This window comes from Oryza brachyantha, chromosome 5, assembly GCF_000231095.2.
Source record: "Oryza brachyantha chromosome 5, ObraRS2, whole genome shotgun sequence".
NCBI lineage: Eukaryota > Viridiplantae > Streptophyta > Magnoliopsida > Poales > Poaceae > Oryza > Oryza brachyantha.
This window is the reverse complement of record NC_023167.2, coordinates 4483361-4503552: the sequence shown is the minus strand read 5'-3', so window position 1 is coordinate 4503552 and position 20192 is coordinate 4483361. Positions and strand designations below refer to the sequence as shown.

Sequence of the window (20192 nt, the reverse complement as noted above, 5' to 3'; positions counted from 1 at the left end):
AAATAAACTCTGATAAAATAGCAGCAAACCACTCGTTAACTATGACTATTATAGCTTTGCATATTAATTATAGGTTGGACCATATTATAATAAATTGAGAGTTTTCAAATTTGAATAGTAATTGTAGAACTTTAATGCCATGTTTATATGATATTTTTTATTAGTTGTGCTTCCAGTTCATTATTATCAGTAGGTGTACATATCTTTCTATGATTTAAAAACTATTCTATCATTTGACAATCGGGAAATTTACTTATTTCATATAACCATGGTGCTAACAATTGTTTTCTATAACAGCAGATATTCATTCCTATTTTATCATATATATATATATATATATATATATATATATATATATATATATATATAAAATATTATTGTTAGTTACTACCTCCGTTTTATATTGTAAGACTTTCTAGCATTGTCTAAATTCATCAATTAATGAATGTATATAATTTATATATATGTCTAGATTCATTAGCATCCATATGAATGAAAGTCTTACATTATGAAACGGAGGGAGTATTTGACTATTTAAACGTTCAATAATAATGGTCTCGAGCCTTGATCGATCTTATGTTTAGCACAACTGGGGTATGGCATTGATCACGAACTTCATTGTATTGGTCTCATTGTCGGTGTGATTAAAAATTATGATTGAACTTTAATTCTAAAGATATACATTTCATATTGCAGATATTTATGATTAATAGATTTTTATATTTATCTTTATATAAAGTCTAATATATAGAAAGTGTTTGTTATTGCAAAGATATTTTCTAACATATGAAAACTCTATAATTGGTAAGATAATTTCTAATTTAGAAAGTTATTAACATATGGAAAGTCTATGTAAAAAGAGATGAACTTCATTCTAACCGTCCAATCTTATAAAGATGATTATAGCCATCGGATTTATAAGAAGATGAAGGAAGTACGTTGAATGGGTAAAAGTAGTTCATGCACAGTAGGTTAGATAGGTCATGCCAAAATTTTTAATTTTTACTTAGTTACTCGTACATGTGTTAAAAAGGATGGTGTTCATTTGTTATACTATTTTCCTAAATTTTCTTAGCATTTTTTCCATTTTGCCATTCACAACTATTATAGTTCAAATCCTTGTTATTTATCATTGCAATCCTTGAAATTATCGATATCGCTCATTTCACCTTGATTATGAGCATATGTATCACGATAATCATGAAATATCATGTGATTTTCACATCCGAATCAATGTGGCTCCATTCGAATTATTGTATTTCAAATTTGAGCGATTTTTGCTAGATAATCAGATATGATCACCAAATAGTTGGGGACCCTTCGGTGTAGGAAATGGGTTTGCCAACCATAACACCTACACAGTTAATTGAAAGAAAATGGATAAAAACTCATTAAATACAAAAGAGCAAAGGACAATTGCTGACTAGGATTAGCTGACTATACATATTATCACTTTCGCACTTCTTTCGATTCATTTTAGCCATCTCAATTAGCATGGTTAGATCTTGTATCACCATATTTTGGGTTATTCATTCACAAACCAGTACTGTTTTAAACCATGTTATCTATCCGGACGTATGTATTAAACCATTTGCTTCTACATCAATCGGTTTTATTTAAATAAGTAAACATCAATCAGGGTTTGAACCGATGTATTTTTACATTAGATTACAAGAATTACATGCAAGTTAGTTTTAGTCAATTATAGCAAATCATTCATTCTTTATTTAGTTAGAGCAACTTCAACAGTTACATAAATTCCGTTTTCTAAATCTAGTGTTTTAGCAAGTTCCTAAACAATATGGTAAAAAAAAATTTGTTTTATCTCCAATAGTTAGGGATATTTTATTTGCCAAAAACAGATTTCGTCATCAAAACGGTTGGAAGTTGACGTGAGACGAGAGCGAGATATCATTCTGCTTTCCGGATCAACGTTGTCGCCGTCCATGCGCCATCCGCGTTCTCCCGCGACGCAACTCCAGCGCCGCCCCGCCACCATCTCGCTCCCTGCGTGCCGCCCCGCGGCGTCCCGCGGTGCCAGCACCGGTACTCCAGTCTTGGTGCAGCTAGTAGCAATGCAGCTTGCCTCCTTTTTGCTGTTCACGTGAAGGAAAACCAACGGAGCACACATGCACAAAAAAACGACTTGATGTTGTACTGCTGCCACGTGGGAGGGTGACTACTTCTGCACGCGACTTGACATGGCCGGCCGAAGACTGCGATGACAAAGCCGCGCGTGGCCGGGGCGCTGCGCTGGGAGCTAGGCGCGTGGCCGCGGGCGTCGGCGGCGACGAGGCGCGCGGGGCCGCGGCGCCGGGCGAGGAAACGCCAGAACGCGGCGCCGGGCTGCGGGCGCGCGACCACAGGCGTGCGGCGCGTGAGGCCGAGGCGCGGAGAAGGGCTGGCGGGGCTGGCCGGCGGGCGAGCGGCTAGCGAGCGATCGCGCAACCGCGGCGTGCGTGGACGGGGGCACGCCGGGCAGCAACGGCAGGGAGGCAGCACCGGCGGGGAGACGCTGGCCGACGACGGCGAGGAGGCGTCGGGCGGCGGCGGCACGAGCCCTGGGCTGACGGGAGATGATGGCGACGACACAAGAAAAAAGAGGCTGAAATTTCCGGGTCAAGGCGCGATACTCTTCTAGATACCAGCGCGATACTCTTCTAGATACCAAGTGAAACGTTGACTCCCATGTATGCACGCAAACAGGAAGATATGGTAAATTGCCTGTATACACGTAAACAGGAAGATATGGTAAATTGCCAAGATTTAGCAATCCGAATGACATACTGTTGGAGACTTTTTTTACAATTTACCAAAAAAACAGAAATGACAAGTTTGGATGGGCATTCGTTGAAGTTGCATTATCCGAGGCTAATTATAGCAAACTACAAGCCAATCCAAGCCTGCAACAGTCAATCGGCCAAACCCTGCTACCAACCTTATTGGCTAAGTCTTAAAAATATCCATCAGCTCAATAACCAATCAGCTTCCGTTTTACTCTTATCAGATGCGGGATCAAACTACGATAACCGATCAGCTTCCGTTTTACTCTTATCAGATACGGGATCAAACTAATTAACATGCACACACCCCCATCAATATTTAGTTCATCCACTAAAATGGCACAAAAATTCACAGCCTTTTGTGTGTATCCAACACACCAGATCGACAGATTTGGCCAGAGCTCTGATGAGATGAATTAGTTGTCTGGAGTTTGGAACACAAGGGTAGAGACGTAAGCTGTTTGCTATAAGCTGTTTCACACATGAAGATGTTCCTCAAATGTGTACAGATCGTCCGGATGAAACAAAGTTTCGTATCATCACTACTTGGCTAGGCAAAACAAAACAAAACAATTGCAGTATGGCACTTGCATCTAGTGACGATGCAGTAATGGAATGATTTCAGTTTTCGACAAAAATGTAACGGAGTACAATGGCAGCATATAGAAAATCGCATTCCTGCTTACACCGCCAGATCTGTTGTACAACACCGTATTCTTGCAAGCTTAGGCTTCAGCCTAGTCACAAAAGAAAAATATGGCGAAGGAAGTCGGATATGTGTTGTCACTGGAACATCCTGAGGAAGTTGTTTGCATAGGCCATCGGCTTGACGTCAGGATGTGGCTGCAAGATGAATTTTACAAGATAGTTACACAAAACTACCACCGACACAGCATATAAAAACACATATTTATCGAGTACCACGCAGTTAACCTGCTTTCAAGTTACAGTACCTACTAAAACAGACTAATGCCGCAGACAGTCTATACAAATCTCATTGACAAAAATGCATGTACTCTGCGAAAGAAAAGGAGAGTATAGTAATACACACCACTGCTGAGAAAGAGGATATTTCTGGTTTAAGCTCTGGAGCTGAGAACCGAATATATGCACCCTTGTTACCCATCTGTATCAAAATTGCAATTGGCAAGATGTAAAAGGCATGATTAGATAGAGATATTTAAGAAGAATATCAGGAGTATGGATTTGAAAACAAAACAACTTCCATATCCTTATGGTGCAACCATTAGTATGTGCAAGCAATTACAGTTCTAGCATCACATACCTGGTCACAGTAATTCGGAGCAGAGAATACTGTTATAAGCTTTCCGTCATGTTCAATTTCATAGCCTTCATCTTTTACTTCATGGGATCGAACAACAAGGTCTGGAACATCATCAAGCAAATGAAATATGTGAAATATGTTATGCACACCTCTTTCGAAAGAAATAATTTTCCTAGTAAATAAAAGCTCTTGACACTATTACAAATAACAGATGTTTCAAAGATCCACTCGTCATGTTTAACAATCTTACTACATACCCAGCTTATTTTCTTGTAGAAATCTCTTAGTCACATCTGCACCAAAGGAAAGACCAACACCACGTTTGCTTGGACCTCTACCAAGCTGAGGTTGAGGATCACTCCATAATATTTCACACATTAGACCTGTCAGCAGAAACATGAGTCATGTTGCCAAATACATAAAATGGGAAGAGGGAATCAAGGTAAATAATGTGCCGACATTTCTAACGCAAATTAATGATTAATGTCTTTGGCCCATAACTTTTTTAATGGCATTCAACCAACTGATATTGGGTATTTTATACAATGCAGATAGATCAGTAAAAATAGCCAAGGTCATGTGCTAGTAAGTTGGCGCAAGTTATAGAATGAGTTTAACCTAATTCCCATGTGGTTCAAGAAGATAATCAAACAGAACTCAATTACCAATATGGATCAGACATAATGTATAAATCAAATGGTAGTGAAGTTCACAGATAAATTAGAAAAGACAAGGTGAATCATATTCCTACCTAGCACCTGCTGAAGATAAAATACAATAACACATAACAAAAATCGATAAAAATAAACAGCTACCTTCTTCAGGGGGCTCACGGAAACGTTCAATGGCTCTAATATCTGAAAGCTTAACACCATCAACACTAAAGAGACCTCCATGAACTACAAAGACCTTGCTGTTGATGACATGAGCAAGAGGTAGGCAACAGAATGCTTCCGCAAATAGTTCAATAAATGCTTCGCCCAACTTCGACCTTACTTCTCCCTCAAAACCATATATTTTATTCATGCTCTTGCTTTCGTGATTTCCTCTTGCAAGGTACATACCTGGATCATTCAAGATGTATACAGAGAAAACTTATTACATGCACAACTAAAAAGTGATACATACATTAAGTTATGATAATGTTATAACAGAGCTAGTAAAGGGACAGATTGCTTACTAATATCAAGTTCATAAAAAGTAACAAAACCATAACAGTTACCTGTCGGATAGAGGCACTTGAAAGCAAAAAGAGCGAGTATGACTTCAACAGAAAAAGATCCTCTGTCTACAAAGTCTCCATTGAAGAGGTAAGGATTCTCTTCTGAGGGAAGACCGTTGAGCTCAAATATATTGAGCAAGTCAAAGTACTGTAGTGGGAAAAAAATATAATACCACTTCAAGTCAGTATGTCAATATGAACTCAAGTAAATAAAATGATAGCTCAAATTTTAGCATGTGAAACTATCAAACTACAAATATGACTTAACATTTCAAAAATAAACAGAACACCCTAGAAGTAATACTCCATTTGTTTCATATTATAAGTCACTTCAGATTTATGTAAGTCAAACCTCTTCAAGTTGGACCAAATTTATAGAGAAAGTACCAACATCCACAACACATAATTAGTTTCATTAAATCCACCATTGAATATATTTTTATAATATATTAATTTTGAGATGGAGATCTTACTACATTTTTCTATAAATTTAATCAAACTTAAAGAGGTTTGACTTAGGACAAATCTAATGTCGCTTATAATATGAAATGGAGGGAGTAGTAAACAAAAGAAACCAATGCAATCAGAAAACTTAAATACCTGCCCATGCACATCACCACAAACCGTAAAATGATTGCCATTTGGAACATCCACGTCAACAAGTGAAGGCGTAGAACGCAATAACTGCACAGTTTGTAACACAATCTGGTAGGCATACCTGCATTATCAAACCAAGTAGTAAATAAACAAGAACACCAATATAACCAAAGAAAAAACTTCAGATATGCCCCCTCATTCAAAGTTTACCTTTTGTGTATGCATTTCTGTTTTTTAAACTCATCCAACATTGCCTTGACAAAATCTAATGTTATTGAGTCCCCATCAACTCTTGGTCCTGTATATTGTGGCTCTACTTCTGAAACATGCAAAAGAATTGTGAACCTCAAAGTAAACTAAGCAGGGGACATTCAAGAAAATAATAAAGGCCATCCACTTGGAAAGAAAAGTTCCCAGGCAATGTGCAGAAGCACCATAGTAAACAACTAAATAAGCATTACAGGCAGAGAGGCAGAGATACAATTGCAGATTTAATTAAACAATAGAAGAGAATAACAGGAGAAAATTAGGCCCTCGTACTTTGGAATGCATACACTTGGAAGTAGGAGATTCAAGTGCTAAACTAGTTCTTCTCAGAAAGCTGAACATCAACAAGTTTCAAGTTACCCGAGGAACCTCAAAGTAAACTAAGCAGGGGATATTCAAGCAAATAATAAAAGCCATCCATTCGGAAAGAAAAGTTTACAGGTAACGTGCAGAAGCACCATAGTAAACAACTCTATAAGCATTACAGGCAGGGATACAATTGCATATTTAAATTAAACAATAGAAGAGAATAACAGGAGAAAAGTAGGTCCTTATATATCATGGAATGCATACACTTGGAAGTAGGAGATTCAAGTGCTAGACAGATTCTTAGAAAGCTGAACAAGAACAAGTTTCAAGTTACCCTGGAAGCCAGGGAAGTTCGAGCTTCATGAGACTAGCAAAAAAACACTAATATATCCAGGTCATAATTGCACGCAAGGTTGGCTTAGGCAAAAAGAGAACATGAACATGCAGGGTGGAAACATGTTCAAAAAGTAAACAACAGATACCTATGATATGGTAGTCAATAGAATCAGCTACAGAACGCTTCTCCTCATCCCCTACAGAAATTGCTTCTTCAAAACGGATTCTCTGGACTGCTTTCTCACACTCTTTCAATTTCCTTGTAGCATCCGGATCATTAGGGCTGATTCTTTTCACCTAGGAATAAAGGAAATACTTATTCATATAATCACAGGGGAAACTCATTAAATCAGTACAGCCACATGAAAAAAAATAATGTGGTTCCTATTATCTCTAAATGGTGATTGACATTAATATAAAGCATACCAGGAAAAGCAAGAAAATTGACTAGAAAGATGCATTGTCACTCTAGCAAGGGGTCACAAAACTAGAAAAACAATCTGCGCACCTGCTGAAAATCCTTCAGGGCTTCCTTGAACTTACCCATAGCAAGATATGCTGCTCCACGTCGGTAGTAACCCTACAAACCAAAAAAAAGGTAAAAGATAGGAACGTGCAAGCCTGTGGCAGGTAGAAACGGCATCATCACTTACTTTCGAATATCTAGGATCAATTTCAATGGCTTTTGAAGCATCTTGCACTGCACTTCCATATTCCTCTAACTTTGTATGAGCAAATGCACGATTTGCCCAGTAAACTGCATTTGAACTGTTTAGCTCAATGGCTTGGCTATAGAACTCAATAGCCAGGGAGAACTTGTTTGCTGCAGAAAAAGAACTAGAAGATTATCCATCAGGGAAATATTCCTTGAGACAAAATTGGAAAATGTTGCATACAACGTGAAAGCCTGGTTCTTTTATTTTGTGAAGGCAATATCAGAGGCCTACTACCACTCAGTCAGACATCAGATATAGCGCATTAAAGTACATAAACAAATAGGTATAATACTAGAAGCCTGAATGATCAGCATATTATTACAATTTGATGTGATTGGTATTACAACTTAGTGCTATTAGCATAATCATATCTCAACATTTGGAACTGTCTTACAGCTAAAAAACGAATGCAGTTCTGACATGATAAAGGCCAAGGAAATGAAGTGGATCAAGTCTTAACATACCCTTAAAAGCATCATTTGCTTTAAGCTTGAGTTCCTCAGCCTTTTGCTCGTTTGAACTGGAGTTAGCATCCATGATAGTTTTACCCTTCAGCTTTCTCCAGAAGAGACTACTTCATACACAGAACTTCAAGTCATGTATCGGCGGAGTACATTTGCACAAGAAAAACAAATTGCTAGAAATAAAAATAAATGCAGGAGTACTTCAAACAACATTGAGTAAAAACAATGCCTTGGCATATTGGATAGAAAAATGATGGATATTTCACACCAAGAGGCATGTATGTATTAGAAACAATTAACCTGAAGTGCAGATCGTAAAGCACATGTGCGAAAAATCAAGAAAAGAGGCTGTCTAAATTTTTTAACCCAAATTTTAACATCACCATTTTTTATAAGATTTGTTGTCAATAAACTCATGCCCTAAAAATCCACGGCATCAGCATTGCCAGGATTAAAAGTTCAAAAGTAGCACAGTACTCATAGAGCTACGAATAGAGGAGCAGACGAGCAGTGACATCTTGAAAAACCAAGGTGGTTTGGACAGGGCCCTGCAGACCCAACAAATTCCATACCTCTGCAGTGCAAGGATTCAAGGAATCCCCTGGATTAAGGCATATTGGAGATCTGTTCCTCCCATAACCAACAAATTACAGGCTGATATAAGCTGATCTGAGAACTGACATCTCACATGAGCCAGGTAGGAGCCCATTTGACATAATCAAAGAACCAAACATGCCCATTTCAGTTTTTTTACCATGTCTTGTGAGCCCAGAAGGCAAAAAGTAGGAATAATCTCCTGTCTACAACAAGATTCGCATATACTATTTTCTTGCTTACTTTTTTTAGACATGCACCCTCAGTATTAAATAGATACCTGGGTATTTTGGGCAGAAAAAAACCCACTTCGAGATTTTGCTGCAGCAAACCATATGAGACCACCCCACTATTTCAGTCTTCAGCCATTGCATAACACTAGATCCTGTGTCACAGCCACACCCCCAACCCATAAAACCAAACAAAGAAACCAAAAATAAAAGATAGCATATGCATATCCAACAGTCTAATTTGTGTATCCCCTGCACTCAATAGCAAAAAATTGGAGGCTTAAACAAAGTCAATCAACAAACCATACTTAATTACATCATTTCTATATTTCAGGAAACTACCATTGAGTGCCTGAAAAAGGCATATGCTATATTTTCTGTAGAACTTAGATGTACAATATATAAAACAAATTTGGATATTATAAGTTATGAGTTTTGTTGATCCAAACATACATGGGTTACTACTCAATCATGTACATTCCAATAAGTGTTTATTCAAAAACAAGTGATCACCAACTGTTACATTTTCTAGTGACCCCACATTGAGAAGCTCAAGCTATGCGAAGATAAAACAATGAAAAATAAAAAATTAGATAAACTAGTATCCAATCTATGTGTTGCATGGATTATTAGATAAACTAGTCTTAAATCATATGTCAATACATTGGTTATATTCTGAATTATAGCCAACGTAATTGACATATGATTAGATTAAATGGAGAATCCATGTCAGTTACAACTTGTTGATAGATTATAGTTTCCGATTTTAAAATTAAACTAATATGATACTAAATTCATCTTTCATTGTTTTTATGTCTTATTTAATATTTTGCAATTGATAGGTAGCTAACTGTATTTGGTTTGAAGTTTCAATTTAGTATGTTTCATGGGGTAATAATGCCTAAACTCGGAATTAATAAACATTGAGCTGTACCAGTGCAGTTAAAGCAAATGGCTTCATATGAGTGCAATCACCTTAGGGATGAAGCGCAAGAAAAGAAGTACACCTTAGACACATGAAAGCACAATATAAAGACACAAGTCTGTACTCCCTAAGTAGGAAGTTCCATGCCTAATTCTTGCAGCTAGTGAAGATGACAAAAATAACAAATAATTTAGAAATATATAATGGCTCTTAGCAAACTTCAATTAAAGTAGCCTTAGGGCATGTACAACAGTGAGACAACGGTCGTCTATATACATCCATATCAGATTAATCATCCTACGTGGCATCATTGACTCAAGAAAAACTTGGACACCGTATATTCGTTCGTCTGCTGCTTGGACACGTACTCCCAAGCTATATGCAACCTTTTTTTAGAGAAAAACTGCATGCATTGGTTACATGCAACAAATACAAAACATAAAAAGTGGGGTGTTAAATATTGTACAGACAACCAAGTAGACAACCCAACCCATTGTACAACTTGTCTATTTAGCTATCTATGTATATCAAATAGACAACAATTGTCTACACTATTGTACATGCCCTTGGGCCTTGTTCAGCTGTTTCTTTTTTCCGTACGCATGCTTCCCTCATTTTATGCAGCCCTTTTGCAAAATTTTCTGTTGTAAAGTTGCTTTAAAATTCATATTAACCCATTTTTCGAGTTTTTTTAGCTAATACTACATATGTTTCACATTATAAGATGTTCTGTCCCTCCATAGATTCATATGGATGCTAATGAGAATCTGGACACATGTATAAAACATATTCATTAATTCATGGATGAATCTAAGTAGAGCCAAAACATCTATAATATGAAACGGAGGGAGTACTTAATTAATCATATGCTAATCCGCTGCTCCATTTTGCATGTGCAAAGGTTCATAACCGAACCAGCTCAAAAGAATGCACCCTTAGGCTGTTTTGCCACTTTCTAGGACAATTTAGCTAAGTTGATCACATAATCTTTTAACAAAAGATGCCTTCTTGGGCCACCAATACCGTTACTTTTTCTTTTTTCTGCTAAATGGTTGAAGCTTGCACCTTAGCACCTCAGCACCTTGCACTTAAACCCTAAAAGCGTGCAGCTTGCTAATGGTGCTGCGCTTAAGCTTCTCAAGGTGCTTTAGGTGTGCTTGATCTCACTTTTGCGCCTAGGCAAGTGCTTACTAAGTTGTACTCAGTTTGGAGTATCTTTAATTTTACCAGGGTTTAATAATTCCAAAATTCGAAAGTAATAATTAGTAGATTATATTTAGTATGGACCTTTATTTTTTTTAATTGATGTAGACTCTTATTTTATCTAAACCTTTTATTGAATACAAACTTTCGATATGATCTATGGTCATAATTAACATACACCTAATCAACAGCTAGATCTTTCTAATTAAAAGTAGGAGCTCCCTCAGAATGTACGATTAGTACCAGTATAAAGTTCACTGTTTTGAAAAATGCCATCATGGTGTTATGGCTTAGAATTATGCCATTGCAAAGTGAACAAGTTTGTATATATGCCACTGTGAAGCCAAATGGACCCACCGCCCCTTTCATCCCTCATCCATCTGGGCATGGAGGTCGCTCTGTCCTGCGTGCGGAACCGTGAGCCGGGGACTTCCTTTGACAATCTTGTCACTGGACCTTGCCGTTATCCACAACAGAATGTTTCAGAAGATGGCAGCTTGGGTGTAACATGTAGAAAAACGAGAAACTTTACAGTGGCAGGTTTCAATCTGTCAATGGCATATATCTATTTTTCTTCCCTCAAAATAATGATGGCCCAATGGCAGCACTGTGAACTGAATAGCATACCCAGCGAAGAAAGAACTAAGGATGGGCGCCCTCACGCAGTGGTTAAAGCAGAAACCATCGCACATACACACACTGATACACCCTTGCCACCAGGGGCAGTAGCGGACGCAGAGATTGTGACTGCTTAGTGCTTACTAAAAGCTATTCCAAACTAGCGTGATATTCCAGCTTATCACATATCGAGCCAGGGGCGGATCTAACGTGGGGTGTGGGGGTTCAGTTGAACCCCCAAACTTTTTGGGGACCAAGAAAAAACTGTTATTGGTAGTTTCCCTTGAGAGGTTATTAGCGCAAATTAAGCCGGATCCAGAAGAGAACCTATCTAGGGTTTATGATACAAATTCCAGAACAGAACCTATCTAGGGTTTATGACGCAAATTCCAGAAGAGAAAAAAAATAGAAAGAGGATGTGGCTGCGTACGGATGAATGGATGCTCACCGGTGAGGATGCAGGACGACAGCGCCCCTGCCCGCGGGAGACCGGCGGTGGCGGCGGGCGAAGCCGGGAGGAGACGAGGCAGGAGGAGAAACCCTCTATTTTAGCACCAGTCCCAGCGAGGCGGAAGGAGCCCGTCCTGGGCCCGCCGCAAGGGAGAGCGCGGGGGGAGGGGGGGGTGCTCGCCGGCCGGCCGGCCGCCACCGTGCGGCTGTCGCGCGGCGCCGCCTCCCTGCCGCGTACGGGAGTGGGAGGACTGGGAGAAGAAGAAGCGATAGTAGGAGGGGATTGATCTGCTAACTTTTGAATACTAGAAATGGCTAGGGGCATTTTGGTCTTTACATGCGGCGGTAGGTTTAGACGTAATTATAATTGACTAAAAATTGTCACGGTGACTAAGGATAGAGTTTACTGTGCGATTATAATGGGAGTATTTTGCTAAGCTACATGTTAGAAGTAATACAGAAAATCAAAAAAATACCAATAACAAATGCCATATTCCAAAAAATGTCATCAACAAACAAAACTTCTAAGAAATGTTATCTTACAAGTCAATTTGTCTCGAAAATGTCATCGCATTCATTTGAACTCTGTTAGACACGATAAATTTTGTCGGAATGACTAAATTATCATCTTCAACCTAGGACTAAATCCCCCTCATATACTCCAATCGTTGCATCAACTCATGTCTTTGTCACACGCTCTGATGTTTCTCAGGGATTTAATAATTATTAAATAAACTATTTCTATAATTTTTGTTAATTGTGTAAATAAAATAGCAACTGAAGTGAAGAAAGAAAATAAATTTTACTTTAATACATCACGGTCTGGAATAATTTTCTTATGCTCTCTATGCCCTAAAATACTCTCTAGAATTTCCAGAGCTCAATAGTTAATTTTATACTTGAATTGCTAAAGGGAATCAGAGTACTATAGCAATGCATGCTGATATAGCCCGTTTTGGTTTGAACGCCATAATTTGGAAGGAGATAAATTAATTTGGTAAATTTAATTTGTTTGGAAATTAAATTTTTGGATCGTACTAGGATAGTTCTTTTCATAGTTTGTGATGGAGTTTTTAAGTGTAAATAGATGAGTGGTTGAGGCTCTAATTGTGTCGTATATAGAACTTTTGTAAGAGAAAAGCTATGGTTTAGTTTTCCGAGGGAGAAGAGTGGTTTGTATGGACATTGTAATTAAATAAAATCTTAATGCATAAAGTTGATCTATCTTCAATAGGTTTGTCAAGTTGTGTTCTTTGTTCGTGAGTGGGTTTATCGGTTGCAAGGTGGCGGCAAATGGACCGGCAGCAAACTTCATCTAGATTAGAAGTATATTTTGTTTGTGTTAAAGGATTTGGTTGTTCGGTTTTTGCTACCTTTCAAACAAGTTTGGTATTGCGTTATGATCCTACAAGCATCCTAGCTGCTACCGCAATAGAACTTTGCTGGTGCCACCCTTCAGCTTCCGAAACCGAGTAGGGGTTAGGAAGGATGCGGCTACTCCATTGCGTCATCCCATCGTACAACCGTACGTGCGAAGCCATACTACTGCGGCACTTGCTACTGCTTCCGGCCATGGAGGAGGCACGAAGAGGAGGCATTGGGGAGGCCAAAGGGAAGAGGAAGAGGCATTGTTGCTGCTTGTGTGCTATTGGAGAAGGTAGGAGTAAATAGAGAATATAGGAGGTGAACATACATGCGCATGTGAGTGTCAAGATACAAAATAATGGCAGAACATGTATAGGTGATGGTTCTAACAAACAATCGACACCTATAAGATGTTTTAGGTGTCGGTTGTTTACCAGAACAGACACGTATAACCTATCTAGAGGGTCCATGGAGGCCCCACCAACTGTTAGGCGAGCAAACATACTTTAGGTGAAATTTTTTTCTCTAATAATCAACACCTAAAGTGGGTCCATCAATGGTCGACTAACAACTTCAGTTGTTGGGCCCGTACTAGGTGCTAGTTACTAGAAAAACCTACACATTTGTGGGTCATATATAAGTGTCCATCCCCTACCTCAAGTTGGCCGAGCAAACAGGGCGACACCTCTGTTCCCTGCTCAGCCAATTAGAGAAAGGAATGTTTTGCTCATTTTTGTGAAACTTGTTTGAGATCTATGTGTTTTCTAATGATTTAAGGTTAGTCTCACTATATTATACCTTCATTTCGTCATGTTTGTTTTTTTATTGGTTGATATATTTAGCACATACTCTCTCTAATTTTGATCTAATATTTATTTTTATTCTAATTTTATTATAAGCGGTAGATCCTGTATTTTAATTTGGAGTACATAAATCCTCTCTTATGCATACGGTAAATTTCAATTTTGGGCACCCTAGAATTATATTGTCTAATGCCCTATGTAACCACCACATAGTCTCAGACAAGAGGGATCCGTAGATGTTAATAGTCACTTGCCACCCAATATACACATAATTATGGTTGACATTATCTTTATCTTTCCTACTTTAAAAGCATAATTTCGTCCTCTGTGTGTTCACCCCGTGTCCTCCCAAGTCGCAGCATCCACTCCGTGCCCTCCCACGTCCATTCCGCATATCTTAAAGGGTTAATGAAATTAACGTTCAATAAATAACTCAATTAGCTTCATAGCGCAGTGGATAAGGTCTTCATCTCTCTCAAGGGATGTTCAGGTTTGAATATCTTGTGAAGCATGTTTGAAAAAAATTTTTTAGCCCGTGCATTTACAGCAAAATATTGTCACCTAAGTTAATTCTCATAAATCATTATTGTTCTAATTTAGAGTAGATTATTTTGATTATTGTACAAAGTTGACAAGCAAAACAAATTTCTTCATATAATATTTTTATTTATGTATAATGTTTATGGACAGAAATATTTTATTTGTGTTTAAAGTTTATGACTAGAAATATTTTATTATGCGTAAAGTTTATGCATATTTATGTAAATAGTTTATCAATGGAAAATTTTATTTATATATAATGTTTATGAATACAAACATTTTATTTATTTAGAAAGTGTACCGCAGGAACCTATTTTTTCATATATATATATATATAATTTTTCAATTAGAAATTTAAAATTTTTTGTTCCCTTTTATTTGATAAGAGAACCTAATCTAAAAAAATTTGAGAAGGTTTCGTACCAAATACGAGAAATTACAATTTTCTTTTCCATAGTTTTTTACGGTACAATGAAAATGTTTTTTTAATTTTTTTAATATTTAGTGGGGTAAATTAACAAAACCTCAAATTACATTGTAAACTAATCAAATAAAAATTACATTCATGTATGAGCTTTTGAGCTACCTCTTGCATGCACTCACATACTATTATCCATGACGTGTTGAAGTATTGGTGGACACTTGACGCACGTAACATCCAAATGGAATCGGCAAATGGGAACACAGTTTACCTTTTATTTTTTTAAAGTCCATGTAAAAATACAATCAACAATAAATATAGAATCACAGTAGCACTATGATTACATTCCACTCTCCCAGTCACGGTGTAAGACTTTCTAATATTGCTTATATATTTATATAGATGTTAATGAATGTAAACATATATCAATATTATGTGCAAGATTTTTCGGGTTGGTCTCTTTTAGCTGATTTTTGTGTGTCAAAGAGAGCGGCAGATTTGGATGTACGAAAGCTTCATGCTGCCAAGGGCATGCAGTTTAATATATAATATTGACTGTTGTCATTTGGGCTCTTAAAAACGGTTAGCATGTTTGATCGATCGTAACCCATGCCTGTTGCGATGGCGCCTCAAAACACTACATAATTAAGCACAATGACTTATTGTTATACTATTTTTTACTTTTGTTGTTATGCAATCAGCTATTTAATTAACAAACATCATTTTTCTCGGTTTCAACACAAAAATTAGTTCAACTCAGCCTTAATACTACTATGTTACTTCGTGTTTGTATGTGTAATTATTTCTAAAGTTTGTTTCTGTTGGTTAGCTTTAGTATATTATGAATAAAATTTGTGCTTTAAAATATCTAATATATCATTCTTAAATGTAATTCTGTTGCGAAGCACCGGCTGATATAATATCTGGAATATCGTGAAGTATATTGAGGAGATAATCCTAATAAAGGGTTGCTAGGTCGCCTCGTCATATGCCTATCATCCATGCGATGGTGGCGACCAAGATGTGTATCTAGTGAGTCAACCCCATTAGCCAACCCTTGATCAACTCAATCATAAATCACCCATTCTTACGATCAGTTAGTCCCATGAGAAGGCTAAAACTTCACCGTGTCATGTTAGAAGCAATCTTGAACACAAAATATGGACTCTAAATAATAAGAAGTGCAAGTATATTTGCTTCAAGATATAGACCTTGGTCTACCCAAAGCCCACGAGTACCCGACTAGTTGTAAAATTTAGTTTTACAATTTGCACCATGATTTGGGCAAAGCCCTTCCACGTTAAAAAAAAAAACAATTTGCACCATGATTTGGGCCCAGTTTGCACTTTGGGCCAGTGTACTTGCCCACTTCCTGCCTTCTCCTTTTCTCTAATGTGGTGAAACAGACTTTCACTCCGTGTTATCCCTTGTTTGGAGAATCATATTTGGAGCATCGGTGATAAAAGTTGTCATTTTAGAGCAAATAATAGTAGACTATAAGTTGGTTATAAGCTGATGTGGAGGAAAGAGGTAATGAAAAAAGAGTGGGGTTGGCTCTCATGCAAGAGCCAGCTATACACTAACTCTAAAAAATGTATTAAATGTAAAAGAAGAGAAAGAGATAAGAGATAAAAATTATAGTCAATCTATTATATGTGTTGACTATTATATGAAGTGTAATGTGTTTGCTATAGTTGAGATCAATGGATCAAAGGATTATCTGATTATTTTATAGTATTTGAGGGTTAACCGAGTGAATTATCTACTATAAAATGAAATAGAAATATCAGATTGATGAAAAACTTTTATATACATTTTTTTAAACGAAATACACCATTTAGAAATTTTATAAGCGTAACCATGAAAATCCGGGGGCCCTGTTGGAAACGAACAAGGCCAAGAATGCCCAAAATAACGTGATCTCCTAGTACAAAGACATGCATACATCTCTCAGCGTAAATTCCAACAAAAATGGAATAAACCAAATATATACTCTAAAAAAACCGAATTCTCCGGTTTCCGTGTCCAACGTTTGACCATCCGTCTTATTTAAAATTTTTTTAGGAAATTAGAAAAAAATTAATCACATGTAAATTACTATTCATAATTTATCAATATCAATCACAAAAAAGTTTAAATAAAACGAAAAGTTAAAAATTAAAGATAAAAAATGAAAAATTAATTTATTTTAGGACGGAAACATTCATTTCCTCACAGTTGCATCCATCGATCTATCCATGTTTCCAACAAGCACTAGCATGTACTGTATAAAACTCTGTACAAACGCAGGAATATTTTGCACTAGTTGCAGTGATCCAACAAAAATTCAGAACTTCTGATTCGAACAAAGTAGAGCATCACCATCAATCAATCGCATGGCCTAGCCTATCCTGTCTAGAATAAAAAGGATAACGTCGAAGGAACGTTTGACCGGGTGTCAAAGGGGCTTTTGAACATGAATGAAAAAAAATAAGTTTCAGATTCAGCATGGAAACCGCGAGATGAATTTTTTAAGTCTAATTAATCCGTCATTAGCTGGTTACTTAATTATGCTCAAAAAATTCGTCAATCGATTTCTCCTATAACTATATAATTAATTTTAATGTTCATTATCAAAGATTAAATGTGATGTTTTTGGAAAAATTTTTAAAACTAAACATGGCCAGTTTCGGCTGTAAAAAAAAAAAAGCAGAGGCTCTCTTCCTGTTCTTCTTTCCAGAGTTCAGGGGAATCAGATGCTGTAGAATGACACTGTACACTGATACTGTACTGCAATCGATCTCCCCCAACAGTGGCTTCGATGCCACCAGAAATGGCAACAGATCAATCATCGTCAACAACCAGCCACCAGGAGAGTTCGAGCTAGTAGCAGGCAGCAGCTACTCAGATCCTACCAACATTTTTGGTGGCGCCATCGCCATGAAAGGTACTACCACACTACATGCATGGCAGTGCAATCGTGTCGACGTCTCGCCAGTTGATAGCTAGCAGCAGCAGCAAGAACTCGAGCAATCGCGGTCATGGACAGGACGCACATGGCGGCCACATGGACGGATCCATCCTCTAGTCTCGCCAAGGTTGTCATCATCTTCTTGCTCGTCGTCGGTCGATGCATGCGCCGGCTGGCTACCGTTGCCTGCGGCGCTTGGAGGTGGCCGGGAAGCAGTGCCGGAGGGAGCCGTCCGGGGAGCAGATGTCCGGCACGAAGGCGGCGGTGCTGTCGCGGCCGCGGCCGCGTGCGTTGGCCGGGAGGCGGTGCCAGTGGAGCCCCGAGGCCGTCGGCGGGGAGGGGAGCTCCGGCTCCGACCACTGGATCTCTGGCACCTGCCCGAAGAGCTCGTCGTCGTTCTGGTTCTCCTCCGACGACGACCGGTAGTACGGCGAGCCGTCGGTGCTGCTTCCCAGCTTCCCGCTGTCCGCCTGGTCCTCCATGGATGAAACGATTAAAAAATTGTAGAATCTTGCAAAAAAATTTTAAAAATGTAGTATCTTGCATGATTTTTAGAAAATTTAGTATCTTGCTGATTTGTTTCTTTAAAATAAGTTGCAATGTGTCGAAGGAATTGGTTGAATTGAGGTTGAAATGTAGAGATAATCAGCGAAATTTGAAGCGGTGAGGAGAAAGGAGTGACCTTGGAGGTGCCGCTGTCGCCGAAGCCGAAGCCGCCGTTGAAGTCGGTGAAGCCGCCGAAGAACTCGCCGAGGGGCCAGTCCATCATGCCGCCCTGGCCGCCGAACGCCGCCGGCGCGCGGGGGCTCCTCTTCGGCGGCGGGGGAGTCATGGCGGCCGCCGGCGCCGTCTCCGTGTGGCACGGCGGCGCCGGGGAGCCGAACTGCTCGTTGACGACCGACCAGTCGGGGAGGCTGCTCGCGGCCGCGTCCTGCGTGTCGGCGGCGTCCCAGCTGAACCCTCCCCCCTCGCCGCCGAAGAGCGGGGCCGGGTCGCTCTTCGCCGCCGGCGGCGGCGGAGGAGGAGACGGCTCCGGTGGGTGCTCCGGGCAGTGGTCGTCCTGCTCCTGGCCGACCTGGACACCCGTGAGGAGGAAGCGGCGGTGCGTGGAGACGAAGGCGTTGGCGGTGTGCACGGCGACGTCGCAGCTCCGGCAGAGCAGCGCGCGGTCCTCGAGGCAGAAGAAGTAGGCGTGGCACTCCTGAAACCACCACCGCCGCCGCCGCCCCACCGGCGAGCAGCCACCCAATTCAATTTCAACCCAAGATCCAACGAACAAACAGACCACACCCCGATCGAACGATCGAACACGCACGCACCTGGCATATGTCGCACTTGGGCGGCGCCGGCGCCGGCGGCGAGGCCAGCGCGGCCGGGGCCGCCACCCCGCCGCCGGGGGCGAGGAGCGGGAGGCGCTGGTGCTTCCCGGCGAGGCGGTTGGCGGCGTGGACCTCGCGGTCGCAGCGCGCGCACAGCGCGGCCTCGTCGGCGCAGCAGAGGACGCTGGCCTCCGCCGCCTCGCACGCGCTGCACAGCACCTTCATGCGACGCGGCCCGAAATCGAATCGGAAGCTCGCCGTGTCCAGTGGCGTGGCTCGCGTGGGCGATGTGGAGGGCGAGGAGGCGCGCGCGGTGGCGTATTATGGAGGGAGGGGGAGGGGGGAGGAGGCGCGGCGCGGGTGGGGGCGTCATGGAATGGATTCGTGGGCACGGTGGAGGGGACGACGTCGCCGGCTGCCATTCGCCGAGCACTCAGCGGCTGATGGCCGCACAATTTTGGAGCAGCCCTTTAAGTTGCTAGTTTAATTGCTCATCAAACTTAGGCTATGTCTAGATTGGTGAAAAGAAAATTTTTAGGTTCCACTTTGAATGTTTGACCGGATATTGAGTGAGGTTTTCGGATATAAATGGAAAAACAAATTTCATAGCTCGTCTGTAAACCACGTGACGGATTTTTTGAGTTTAATTAATCTATCATTAGTACATTTGAATTATTGTAGCACCTATGGCTAATCATAGACTAATTAGGCTCAAAAGATTCGTCTCATGATTACTCTATGATTTCTCTTAACTATGCAATTAGTTTTTTATCTATATTTAATACTTAATTTAGA

General features: G+C 39.8%; 2 protein-coding genes across 3 annotated transcripts; both read right to left on the bottom strand.

Moving 5' to 3' along the window:
- Nucleotides 1-3364: 3364 nt before the first annotated feature.
- LOC102722396 (serine/threonine-protein phosphatase 5) lies at nt 3365-12196 on the bottom strand. Of its 2 annotated transcripts, none has more exons than XM_040524060.1 (13): nt 11998-12196; nt 7980-8089; nt 7453-7622; nt 7308-7379; nt 6946-7096; nt 6098-6206; nt 5891-6008; nt 5291-5438; nt 4884-5132; nt 4326-4451; nt 4069-4169; nt 3835-3909; nt 3365-3626 (listed from the first exon to the last, which is right to left on the bottom strand). In XM_040524060.1, the coding sequence occupies exons 2-13, from the start codon at nt 8050-8052 to the stop codon at nt 3567-3569; spliced, it is 1452 nt and encodes a 483-aa protein (XP_040379994.1). In that variant the 5' UTR covers nt 8053-8089; nt 11998-12196; the 3' UTR covers nt 3365-3566. The 2 variants fall into 2 exon arrangements, with proteins under 2 accessions (XP_040379994.1, XP_006654144.1); XM_006654081.3 differs by having other exon boundaries at nt 7980-8086.
- Nucleotides 12197-17771: 5575 nt separating this feature from the next.
- On the bottom strand, nt 17772-19622 carry LOC121054528 (B-box zinc finger protein 22-like). Its single transcript, XM_040524523.1, has 3 exons — nt 19398-19622; nt 18761-19279; nt 17772-18548 (listed from the first exon to the last, which is right to left on the bottom strand). Exons 1-3 carry the CDS (start codon nt 19620-19622, stop codon nt 18255-18257), a joined length of 1038 nt encoding a protein of 345 aa, XP_040380457.1. The 3' UTR covers nt 17772-18254.
- Between the last annotated feature and the right edge of the window lie 570 nt (nt 19623-20192).